This window comes from Xenia sp. Carnegie-2017, unplaced genomic scaffold (assembly GCF_021976095.1).
Source record: "Xenia sp. Carnegie-2017 unplaced genomic scaffold, XeniaSp_v1 HiC_scaffold_44, whole genome shotgun sequence".
Classification (NCBI taxonomy): domain Eukaryota; kingdom Metazoa; phylum Cnidaria; class Anthozoa; order Malacalcyonacea; family Xeniidae; genus Xenia; species Xenia sp. Carnegie-2017.
The window spans coordinates 464,975-478,697 of record NW_025813509.1 but is presented as its reverse complement, the minus strand read 5'-3'; the positions used below and the strand labels follow the sequence as shown (position 1 = coordinate 478,697).

Genomic DNA, 13,723 nt, shown 5'->3' with positions numbered 1-13,723 from the left:
TCATACAAATTTGATGAATTATAGTTGTATTGCAGAAGGCAATAAATTTCGAAAACGCAGTTCTAGGATTGACGGTTGTCCGTAATCTTAACGAGATCAAATTTAATCATTCCGTATCGCGAAGAACCAACGCTTGGAACGGAAAATCGTGCACAACACTGTAAATATCTAATTGAAGTGTTAAAATTATATATTCAAAATACAGTCCCATCGTTAGTGTGAAGTTTTAGAACAGTGAACCAGCACTTCGCGCAGATTGTGCGAAAATTACTAAAGAAGTAAGAGCATGGTAAAATGGGAACTATTTACGTTAAATTACGCACATGCATTTGTCATGGGAAGTTTAAAGTATTGAGTTGCTGAGGAAGACCTTCTTTCCAATCGTGGCAAAGAGGAAACTTTGTAATTTTATATTGTTGAATGCTTAGTATATATAGAGGCTGCAAACGCTGTTTCTGGTTGTTTCATTACCATTTTTGATGGTCGCATTTTATCGACGCATTTGATTAATGCATTGTAACGCATTGAGTCGAAGTCTTGAAGAGACGAATTGGATAAGAATTTTTTGATTTTAATACTCGTGGTAATGAACCAACGTTTGTCGTCAAAAGAATCGTGATTTAGTATCCCGCACAACAGAACGCTTAGGTTGTGCGACAATGGCACTATAAATCGATAATTACCTATCAATCTGGTAATGTGTAAAATTGATGCAAGTCGTTCGTGGTTGATTTAAATAATAAAATATAGTCGTTTTGGTTGATAAACAGATCATTTGTGTTTATATGATGAAACGCAATTTGATAAACTAAGCATAAATATATATTATCGTATTGTCCAATACATGTAGCGCTCATAGTTTCGTTTCACGTTGATTTTTCTTTTCTCAGAAGTTAGAATCGCCTTATATAAGGCATAATATCATCTGTGTATCTACTGAAAATTTGAATACACAGTCAATGAATCCAAGTGAACGAGTATTCTGCCATTTAGTCAAACCTTACAATACAACGAGTAGCTAAACAATACGGCTTTAAAATCAATGTTTTACACAATTTTACTTACCAAATATGACCAAAACGACTATTTTTTCTTTCCCACACTTATTATTTCGTTCCACAACGTAGAGTCACAGTTTTATACTGAAATATTTCTTCAATTTTGCTTTAATCGTATTGTAATGTACACATCATTGAAATGTAAGGGATGGGCTCATCACGAGATCATTCTGATTTACTTCCGCACTTGTAACTGTATACAGCTGAAATGTAGACAATAATCATGTTCATTGTCCATATATGGTTCTCACCAAATTTATATTTTTACAGAAACTTTTACGATAAATTACCAAAGAAGCGATCAGTTGCACGAAAGTCGAATAACGCTATCCATTGAACTGAGTAGCAACGTTTTTGAGCGCTTCAAAAATATCTTAAAAGGGAAAAATGAACGATTCGAACTGGACAATAAATGAAATACAATATTGGTTCTAGAATTTCAAAATTTCATCATCATAAACAAAATATAACCATGCACATTCACAAATTTAAAAAACTACTATCCAATGGATAACACTATCCACGCTTCGTGCAACAGGCCCCAGTATAAATTTGAAAAAAAAATTGATGAGAATAAAGGCCAAAAATTGTCCAGGGTCAAAGATTAAGTGATGTATAGATGTAATAGGTACTAAGCACCGATCGGCATAACAGACCTTCAATTTCTTATTGTCGTATTGTAAAGAATCTACGAAAATTTGACGAAACTTTTAGATTCAATATATGATTAACTTCAATAAACTCCTTGAAAAATATGGGTATGTACCTCATACGGTTTTGATACATGGTTGGATACTCTTTTCTGTGATGATTTTTGTAAGTAATTTATAATAACTTCATAAAATAGAAAGTTTGTAAGGCTTTGAAAATTAAATTAATGTCTGTTTTTATAAAAGATCAAATTGTCTTCCTAGCATATTTTTTCTTATAGTTATATAACAAATAGCTCTTTCCTCCAGAAGGACATCGTTCCTGCAAGTTCAATATAGTACGAGATATTTTTTGTGAACTTTATGTTATATCTGGTGTAGGTGACGTAATATTAAAATAGAAACAAATTAGACAAAAATGTAAAAACATTAGGGATACATACGTTTACCCTCTTCTAATTCCTCAAGGATATATCATTTCCCTCATTAAATACTTTAACAGTTTGACATTACTTTTATAAAATATCTTTATATAATTTGTATTTGAACGTTTACATCAGTAATTATACCAGTTAAAGCAACTACAAATAGTCTCGATAATTCATCAATTAAACGCCTCTCTGGTTCAATGGAGTCTGGTGTATCACCAACAATATGACCATAAGCAATGAGTTTCTAAGAACAAAAGAATATAAAATATAGACTTTATATAAGATAAATACATGACCTAGATAGACATATGGAGAGGACAAAGGATTTTGGTGAAAAAACATGGGAACTTGGAGGTTGGATATGAGTAAGTACTGTGGATAGTAAGGATACTTAATGAAAACAAATTTTGAAGTATGGATCCTCTAGATTATTCTGGAGGAATTTAGGAGGAAAGTAACAAAAATGTTCTGTAGCAACTTTATTTTGTGCTATCAATTGTAATGGCTTAGAGACAACGCAATGACAATGTTTCAGGATTAAATCTAACTTCAACTAAAGACTCCAAGTGTCCTAAATCAAACAAAAACAACACTGTCAGTGTGATGAATATCTGGCACATTTTGTTTGACAAACTTTTTATTGATTAAATTTATTCATATCAACTAAAGTGCCAAGTGTCTTTTCTGTATATTACACCAAATTAGAGCTTTGTAAGAGTACGACTACGACAACGAATACGAAGTTTGACCGATGTAAAAGAGAATGGCTGAGGAGTTTATTGTCGTTGTCGCTCGTCAAATTTTGTTTTAGTTGTAAACAACAGAACAGCAACTTTTATAATTAAAATTGCAAGTTTGCGAGCAGCTACGGCTCTATTTATCAATAATCATAATAAGCGGTCGGTAATACTGATTTTGCGAGATTAAAGGACTCTTTTGACTGAAAAATCTTCACTATTTTAAGTTTTATGTACGATATATTTATGCTATTTTATTGTTTGTTTACCGTTCACTTTGCCTACGAAATATATAAAAGTTTTCAAGGTCATATTTTCCTTTTTTATGCACATCTACGCTCAAATAGGGTTCTAAATTAAAGCCTGGATGCTCGAAAATAGTACTGTAAACTAATTTCTTACACCAGGGGTCTCCAAACTACGGCCCATTAGGCCAGATGAGCCCGTTAAACTACTCAATCCAGCCCACTTAAAGAGCACTTCAGGAAAAATAATAATATTATTAAACAAAAATAAATTTTGTGCAGAAGTTCACGATTATGTCCTTTAATAGCTAGCAAAGAGTGAAACACGTAAATTTTCTCCCAACTTCCTACTTCCGTTTCAAGCACACTGCGAAATTTAAAAAGCTGAAGGATAACGTGGAAATTTTTTATATTCTTCGGCCCTCAACATGCTGGATGAAAGTTCATGTGGCCCTCTGGCTGTAAAGTTTGGAGACCCCTGTCTTACACAATGAAAAAATTTACCTACTTTCTTTGCTTAAAAAGACATTGTAGTCGCGACTACGAATTCTTTACAAAACATCGTACTCAGATTGATGACGGCTACGTGTTTTGTTGTCGCAACAATGTTTTCGCGCCAAAATGACGTAAATCGAACTCGTAGTCTTTGCTAAAGCTCCTTATTCTGTGCTTATGCTAAGAACTTTGTTATGGCACAAAGGGGAACTTTGGTATAACAACATTACAACAAAGCAATTTATCTCAGTATTGCCTACAATGACCGTAATTACAACTGACCTGTAATTCAGCCATAGTATCTTCATCTTCTCGCTTGCTGGTGCTTGGGAAAAAGACGACATTGTCGATCATTAGGATAAGTTCCAATTGAACGACACACTTAAATGATCAATGAATTGAACAACATCCTCTCCGTCTGCACAACTAAAATAATGAGATGATTTTACGACGTTAAAGTACATACATGAAAAAATTAAAAAATGTCACTCGGGTGTTGGTTGAACATTTCCATATTCACGCTCAGACGATTTTTTCATTTGTCGGTAAAAATTGAACATTTGAATATGCCAAACAAAGAGCTAATTTATCTTATATGAGGTCTTCTAAAATAAAATAAAATAAGCAACGAATGCAAAAAAATAAAACAAAAATGAGTTTCTTAAGTTAGTGCTATTTTTTATGAAAAATAAGTGTTAACAGGAGAAGTAGTGATAATTACTAATTAGTAACATTATTAGTTCTATTAGTAAAAATTAACAACATTATTGTTTCAATCATTGCAAAAAATGTAAATTTTTAGAACATAAACAGTTTTAGGAAATGTTACATGACGTCGCTTTTCACTTCAGATTGAGTTTTTCAAACGCAAATATCAATTATACGTTTTGCTACGCCTTTCCAATAAACCAAAGTAAATTAAACACGTAAATGGCAGCAGAATGTGACAAAAAATTATTAATCTCAATTGATTTCTAACACATAGTTACCTGGTTCGTGTTCTTCGACAGGTTCAAATCGTAAACTAGGCGCACTATGTAAACTGATGCTGTCTTGTTCTTTGGTTTCTTCAACTGTTTCTTGAAGCATTTCCTCATCCGTTTCATTCAAACCTTTTGACGATTGCTGCCCATCTTGTTTGTCCTCGTCTGAAAAAATAATACGGAAAATATTTCACTTCTTACTCAAAGAATGCAAGGTGTTGGTCCATACGAGTCAAAGATTCACACGAGCTATATTGCAATATGCAAACTTTTGCTTCATATGAGCTTTTGGTTCAAATCAGCTTTTTTAATATGTGTGCTTTAGCTTACCATGATATATTTTCCAATCTTATAATCATGGAGACAATTGAAGCAAAAATTTTCCTTTAAAAGAATTCACAAACTTTTTATTTACCTTCCGGATATTTGGGCACGATATCATCCTCCAGGTCGACAGGTGATATTATCTATAATATACGTCAATTTTAAGGGTAAAAATACATAAAACAAAGAAAATAGTTATGAGAGTTTCTCTATAATTTCAGAATGTCGGGCTTTAAAACTTCATAAAAAATACTAAGGGGAGGATTACACGATCCCGTTAGCCGGGATTCAGGCAAGCGTTAAATCATTTTGGCAAATGGAAGCGATTCAATACTTATCATCAGATAAATCTTCTCAAGCAATTTCAAAATATTCTGATTTAATAACTACGCAAAACATTTAAAAATAAAACAACCAATTTGCCATAATTTGAGAATTACAACCAGAATGACATGTGGCGCTTCGCAAACAGTTGTAACTTTTAACCTTGAAGTTTTGGCTCTTTTCAATCCCTTGAAATCATCTGGCTAGCTCGCTATCCGGGCCAACTCCCTCCATATAATCAGGCCCTAAGTGTAACTTACCTTTAGTGGTGATGACTCAGGAGTGACATCAGGTGTGGGTAGACTCATTACTTGTTGGTCAGCGGGTCTCCATTTCAATAGTTCGTGATGTACGGTTGATTCGAATATCGTCTTTACACATTCACATTTCTTTTCCCAGACGTCTTCGAAGAACGTGTTGCCATTGGATATGACGAGATTTTGCAAACAATTGGTACCAGACCTCGCTAACTGCTCGTTATCTAAAGACATGTATTAAATGAACGAGCAAAGCAAGACATGGTGTTACAAAGCATTTACAGTCGAACCTGTAAGAAACTCTGATACTTCTTGTATACTAATGTACCTCAAAACAAACCAATCACAAACTCTCATACTTCAAACCAATCACAAACTCTGACACAACGAACCAATCACCAAGGCATATGCCAAGCACAAACACTTTGCGTAATCTCAAGCTTACCTTGTTTGACACACCACTCTAGATGGCCATACATATCATCAAGAAGAATTTCAGAAAGAATATAAAAATACTGAGTAAAAACATCGATGATAGCATATAGAGCGTGATTACAAGTTGTTGTCATCCATTCTGATTTCTATAAAGAAACATCGCACTTTTCAAAACATCCTCAGCTGATGTCTCATTTTATAACGAGGAAATACAACACCTTATACACAAACTTTATTCTATGTAAAGGAAACGACCTTCCCGCAGTTTAACACTACTCCCTCCTGATTTAAAGGCAAAAGCATTCTTTACAGGTGGGTAAATTTCACAAACGACTGTTTCAAACCTTCCATACTGGTACAAATCGTTTACACAAAATACAATCGGTGTGTGACAAGAGAATGCAAGAGGATAAGAATGGATAGAGAATGAAGTGAATACGAGTAGATATACACAATGAAGTGACTCTAGAATGAAAGTGGATAGAAGTGAATAAGAAATAGAGGAGGATATGATGGGATCATTGAACTAAAATACATGGAACGCTACATGAAGCAAATAATTGAAGCCAAATCTTACATCCAGACACGCGTGTTTAGTGTTTCGAGATTCTCTCGCGGAGTGAAAATTGATTGAACTACACACGCGTGTCTGGGTGTAAAATTTGGCTTAAAAAAATTACTACAGTTTTCTATTACAGGTAACGTTCCATGTATTTTAGTTCAATGGAGTGGATACACAACTGAATTGGATGAGTGAATGAGGAATGAAGGTGGATAGACGTGAACACATGAACTGAATATTATTCCATGTGGAACTGGATAGTCGTGTATGTAAGTTGACTTTTTGCGATATAATGTGTGTTTATGGCAATCATAGACAATAAGACCACAATAACGACATATTAAAAACTACGTGTTTTGAACCGTGGTCGATTACGGGAGAATAATGGACCGACAAAAATGTTTCTGAGCCAATCAAAGCGCGACATTTAGCCGGAAGTGACGCTTGCCATATATTAAAAGCACAATAATGACAGTTTTCTAACCTCCTGCCAATCTATCTGTCTGTCTGGTAGTTTCATTTTGTCGAAAATTCGAAACACGTCTTTAAACACGTCACGCCACCAATGATGGAGAAACGTGTTCCCGTATGTTTTCATGATTTCAAACATCACGGTTAGGCCTCTAGTTGATGGATGGAAAATAGCTAACATTCAAATTATACAATACATACTAATGTATACAATACATACAACTCAATATTTCCACCACACCTTGTTCTGACATCTAGTTTACATCGGTTGATGATACACGAAAGCTCAAAAAGGACTGGAAACCAGCCTTTCACCCAGATTCTGTCTTGCTCTGATATCCCAGCATCCTCTACTCCGTAGTCTTTAAACATCTGTTTATAAAAGAAAAGAAAACAGAAGCCATTGGAAAATGCTACACGAAAAAGCGATTGAAATAGATGATTTGAATTTGATTTGATCCAAAGTAGTTAGCTTTGATGTGATTTTGCGAAATTTTAAATCATTTCAAAGGTGAAAAGAAAGTAGATTTGCAATCGTCGTACCACAGGATTTTCGGGAACAAATTTGGCGCAATTTCGTATCAGTCTTATTGCTTCCATACTCGTGTCCGGGAAACTTGCGTTGCATGCGAATTCCGAGAAGCACTTGACGGCATCTTGGAGAGAGTCGATGGTCGCGGAGAAATATTTCTCAAAAATCGTGGCTAAAAGAGAAAATGGGGGATGTGAAATTTTTACACTGATAATCTTGTGGGATAAATGAATCTCTCAAAGCTTTGATTTAGAAGTGCCTTGAAACAGTAGAAAAACAGGGCAAGAAAAGTTAAAAAAAACTCTGCCTTTTGACTCCTAATTTGCATCAACGAAAAAATGCTTCATACATTTATTTCATTTCTCCATTAACTCACGTTTAATTTTCATTCATGCATCATGAGGCGAACATCCATCGACTTTATGGTAAATAAAAGTTTACCTTGAAAACTTATACAAATATGACTGAATAACCATGGAAAAGAACGAACACATAAAATTCTTGTTGCAAAATAAACGAAGTTCTCTGTCACATCCGAGAAACACATTTACTTAAACGATATTCAAATTCAATTTGAATTTAATTTAATAATATTTAACAGATGTCTAAATAGTCCAAGCTTGGAAACGGATTCACCATCATTTCTTCAAACATATGCAACCATTTTTATTTTAAAATTTTAAAATTTGCTCCGATACAAGAACCTTCCCCAAGAACACAACAGACAGGTCGGCCGTAAGATTAGAAGAAAAACCTCCTTCCTTAAACTACAAACCTGTTGTTTCAAAAGCGAGTTCCACGATTCCTTCATCATGATCGGACGCAGCCAAATGAAAAACGGAGATAAAATGGAACATAAATTATCTAAGATGGAGAAATACTATAGTTGGTAGAACATTGGAGATGAAGGCATTGATTATCTTGTTTTTATACTTCAGATTTGAGAGAAACTAGAACTGTGTTTTAAAATATCATCATAGTTCACAGTTGATCGTGTAGTTTGGTTGGTAGAACATTGGTTTGGATACTTGGGATTTGGGAACTGGAGATTTGGATACTTGGGATTTGGTATTTGGGAACAGTTGATTTGAGGTATTGGAGATTTGGGTAATTGGGATAAAGAATGTTTAGTGAATTATGGTCATGTTACATGTATAAAAATCTTATGTAAGATGCAATTTAATGTATACATGCAAACCTACCGATAGCATCACCATCCAGTTTCACTGATCCCGTGAAAACTCTAAACGTAATAAAACACAATGAAGAAGTTGAGATGAAGATATTCTGCTGAGAGAACATAACGTATGGACAGTGCACGAGTTCTTCAAAATTTTATTTTCATGTTTATGTTCAATGTTCTCTGGTTCACTTGAGTCTGAAGATGACTACCGCTAAGGAGGTCAAAACGTCAGTCAACAATAACAATAACAGTCTTTCTCAGGACTCTGCTAACATGCACAATGAACATGTCTACATAGAGAATCAACCATCGACTTTTCTTGCTGTTACAAGCCCCACTCTAGCTTAAAGACAATTTTAAAGATTCCTGGGAGGGGGGCAGGGGTGAAGCCAGAACGCTGAATGGGAGGGGTGAATATTCATATATTTAGTTTTGCTTGACATTATTTAATTTGAAAAGAAATTAGTTGGTCACAGCGGAATATATGACCATATATATGAATATTCACCTCTCCCCCTGCATTAACGTTCTAGCTTCGCCCTGGGGTGGGAGATAGGTCACAAAACACAATCCACATAGCTATCATTAAAGTAAACGTTACCTGTCCACTGCAACGACAACATTTTGTGCAGCGGTCTCCCCAATGGCTTCCTGTGAGCCAGCTGCTTTTCGAGTCAGCGGCAACAGGCATCCGACCTTCATAGAAATACAAGCAAAGAAAAGCACCCAACGTTAGTATTTGACATTTTTCTATGAGCGTCACAACAATGTTATAAGCAACCTGAGGTTATATCATAAGATGTCTTGTTGTTTGCGGTGAATGCTGTGGGTGAAGTAGTAACACCGCTGGACGCCGTGTGAAGGTATCGCGTTTTCACACCAGTACCGATAAGTTGAGCCAATTCAAGTTGGGAAATGCATTTCAATATCTAGAATGAAAACAATGACTTTAGGGAAACGTAAAAAGATGCGCCGAGCGGAACGAGCATTTGAGCAACGAAAATGAGTGTCCAACAAGACGAACATAAACGTTAAATACATACGTAGAAAATATCTTCAAATAAAAATATCTTGAGAAAAACTTCATTTTCTTATGCATATTTATTACAGATGTACATTTTGATACGATTCTCTGATGAAGGGTATGAAATACGGTCAACAAAGCACTTGGAAAAATGAAAGTTAAAGACTGTAGCAATATCGTGAAGTTTCCCACAGACAAGACCTAGACTTTTTCCTTTGATGAAAAAAACAATCGATCATATTTTCAGTCGTAGACACCAACCATAATATATAGAAGATAATTCTCTCTACCTCGAGAAAAGATTTCCCGATGTAATTACCATCCGTTTGAGCGATGGTACGAAGTGTCTTGATTGTCTCGATGTTCTTCGTTTTCATTTCATGAATATGCGTGCCACTGGTCGCAGTAAGTAAAGTGAACCTGGATAGCGCTTGTACGAAAGCATCTCTTTCCAACTACAATGTGAAAAGAGTTATTAGGAGTATCGAAAAATGAACTTAATGGTAAAGAATCTCCATTCATATTCCCTAACATCATTATAACTAACTGTAATCATTGAAAAACCTTTAAGAAAAGATTATTTCACATTCACATGCATCCTGATATATCCATACATGTACACAAACAGACAATTAATTCAAAGGTAAAGAAACATCTGTTTTTATTGTATACATATGAGTATCATCCAAACCTTGAACATATAACACGCAAAGAACACGACGTGTATGTAACTACGTAAATATATTCATAAATTTCAACAATTCAACATTCAACATATTTTTGAATATATATTTACGTCCGGGAAAGGGTCACCAGGGGATGAAAAGGTATGCAGAGACATTAATGTCGTTATTTCATACCCAAATATATTAAAATGAACAGAATGTTGTGTGTTTATCAACTTACAGGCAAGCTGAATATGCAAGATATTCGTATTGCACAGCGGATTCCATCAAGACAAAATGAAGCAACAGAAGAATAGTCGTTGTCTTGTAGATTGACGCTGAACGCGGCAAGAAACGGACTCCATGCAACCTTAAACACACAAAACAAAATGGTCAACAATGGGGACTGGGGCCGGTTGTAAGATGCGGATTTATCTTAAGTAGTAGATTATCTTAATAGAAAATCCAGTCAAATCATTCATTGGTCAGTTAAAATATTAGATTATCAAACAGATTTACTCTTCGTCATCGCAAACATTCATTACATAAAATCTAAGTCTTTTCTTTAAAAAGATGAAGATGAATGTCATCATGTTTTGAAACTGTCACTGTCCGTATAAGTTGACATCACAATTAACGCTTCGTTAATCAATCCTTACATACACCACAAACATCACCCTCCAGGCTCCACCCCCTTCTCGTACCTTGAACATTGTCTTCACGTGACCAATCTGTGTCGCCGTGACAAAATCCGTCTGAATATGACTCACGTCTTCCATTTGTGTTTTGGCGTTTTCCGCCATCTGCTCCATTTCCATAGAATACAACATACGACGATGTTTCTCACTTTGCAAATCTGTAAAGTGGAAGCACAATAAAAAATTTCTTTAGTTTCATGAAAATGCAATGAAGCTCTCTTAAAACCAACACCGAACACCACAATATCCATTATAAGCCCCTTTCTTACACCCATCTCAAGACAAACACCTCCATCTCAAGACCTTCACCTTCATCTCAGAGCTAGGACTTAACAGTTCGCAGTCAAGACCTTTATCTAGCATCTGTACAATTTTTTCATTTAGAACTTGATTCTCGTATTAATGTTCCAATACATACATGTAGCATCGTATCTACTGTTCACTTTTGGTGTATGTTTCATCTTGATTTCATTCTGTGCAATATCATCATAAATTGCTTCAAGATATTCAGATGGAAGATCTTTACTGTCATTTATACCACGATTCATTTGAATGTACTGCTCTTTCGTTATCTTCCGTTTAACCTGAAAGAAAATTTCACGTGATTACGATGTCGCATCTAAAGGCTAAATTTTCACGTGATTCCAATGAAGGCTCCATATCAAGGCCATGAAAATCTCGCGTGACCACAATGGAGTGACGTGATCTTAGACATAAAGTCACTTTTATAGAAAACCATTGCAAATAAAGTAAGTCTGTGTAACCTGTGAACTATGTAGATCAGTAGTCAACATGATGATAGAATAAGCCAGAACGTAGGCAGCGTCTGCACTAGCAAACACATCGTCACTAAAATACAAATGATAAATATAAAATGAACGGACCAGCATTCAATGCGAGATGTAAAACAACAGATAACAAGACACAAATCATATCCTTACTTTGGGTTCGTTTCACAGAACCTACTCGCAAACTTCTCCATGAGTCGATCGATCTTTTGCGCTTCACCGGGAAGCCGGAAGTTATGTAAGAACAATCGCAGAGCTTGCACAAGATTGGTACCAGTGAAATCCAACTGATCTATATAGGCGTACATTATCTCTCGTTCATATCTAAAAAGTATAGGAAGACACGAGGAACAGTTGAGGATATGAAGAGCAGTTGAGGACATGACGAATAATAGATCTAAGTCTACTATTGTTTGCTTATTTTAAACAGTAGCAAATCTTACTGAATTCTGTCAGTATTATTCACTGGATAGAGAAATTTTGAGCATTTAAAAATTGTTTTGTTTTTTATTAAAAAAAATAACCAAGACATTGAAGATAATGCTTAGTTTCAAACAGCTTTTGTCCTTTTACATGGAGTTTAATGCAACCTTAAACATATTTTAAACATTCTTGATTTTACGATTAAATTTCTGATTTACTATTTCATGTATCATGAGCAAACCATTCATGGGCTTCATGGCAAATTAACATAATCAACTTTTCTTGACCCAATTTTTGTTGAAATAAATACTTAAGATGAGAATCAAACGTCTTAACTTGAATTTCACGTGATTGTCACGCGAGGGAGATGTGTAAAAACATACTTACTGTCCTGCATCACCAATCAGCTCACCAATCATAGTTTAAAAACATAAAACGCAACACTGGGTCAAAATCCAAAGGAACATTTAATGTTTCTACAAATTCCTCAAAGATAGCGTGCAAATGTGACAAAATGAAAACTTTAGTGAAAGAAGACAACATCATGTGAAATGAAACATAAGGATTGCAAGGGATATAGATGGTCTAAAATGATCATCACCTTGTGTAGTGTATCATCAGTGTGTAAGAACTGAGCGACTTTGGTTGCTGTCTCGTCAAGGAGACCTTCAGATTGAAGGAACTTTACACCTTTTGATGGATTCTTGTTAAATCTTAAAGTAAATCGTAAAATTGAATAAAAGTACAGAAGATAAGCAAAATTGTTGACCAAACTTACAATTGAATTCCTTTTTCTTTCGTCTCCTTTTTTCCGTTTAAGACTCTCAAATTCTTCAGCATAATCAATGGCTTTTGTACTATTAAGAGACGACTGACTACCCCCCCTTTTTTGAGATTTTTAAATCACCGGGTTCCCCCCCGTTTTCATTCTCCTCGGTGCTTCCTTTTCGAGAAATTGTTGGTGCACCATCAACCAGGTCTGTCAGGAAATTTATATGGAAGAGATTAAACAGAAGTATTGAGGACTAACTATGATGATTTGGAGATCAATAAGGGATCGCGTGGATAATTAAGAGGTTAGCATAGATCATTAACAGATAGCCTAGATCATCGGGAAGATAGTATAGATTATTGAGAGATAGACTAGAACATTGAGAGTAGCATGGGTCAATAATGAGTAACTATAAACATTAAGATATAGCCTAGATCCACCGCGAGACCAGCAAGAGTAAAAAAGATAACTAAGGGATAGCTTAGATCCTGAGAGGTTAACTACAATTGTCGAACAACTAGTTACGATTAAGAACATTAAGGTGTGTATAAGAAAATGATGGAGTACCTTCGATAAATGGGGGATACAGAGTATAGAAAGATGGAATCTTAAAGGAGACAAAAATCTTCAGTGTAGCCGATATCAAAAGAGGGGTACAATGGATCA

At 35.1% G+C, this 13,723-nt stretch overlaps 1 protein-coding gene and 1 pseudogene across 1 annotated transcript; both read right to left on the bottom strand.

The window, feature by feature from the left end:
• Positions 1-4,547: 4,547 nt before the first annotated feature.
• LOC124456245 overlaps positions 4,548-13,723 on the bottom strand; it is a 109,221-nt pseudogene continuing 100,045 nt past the window's right edge.
• LOC124456253 (brefeldin A-inhibited guanine nucleotide-exchange protein 1-like) lies at positions 10,348-12,176 on the bottom strand. The gene is made up of 4 exons (XM_047006743.1): positions 12,016-12,176; positions 11,493-11,658; positions 11,081-11,232; positions 10,348-10,746 (listed from the first exon to the last, which is right to left on the bottom strand). The coding sequence occupies exons 2-4, from the start codon at positions 11,620-11,622 to the stop codon at positions 10,609-10,611; spliced, it is 420 nt and encodes a 139-aa protein (XP_046862699.1). The 5' UTR covers positions 11,623-11,658; positions 12,016-12,176; the 3' UTR covers positions 10,348-10,608.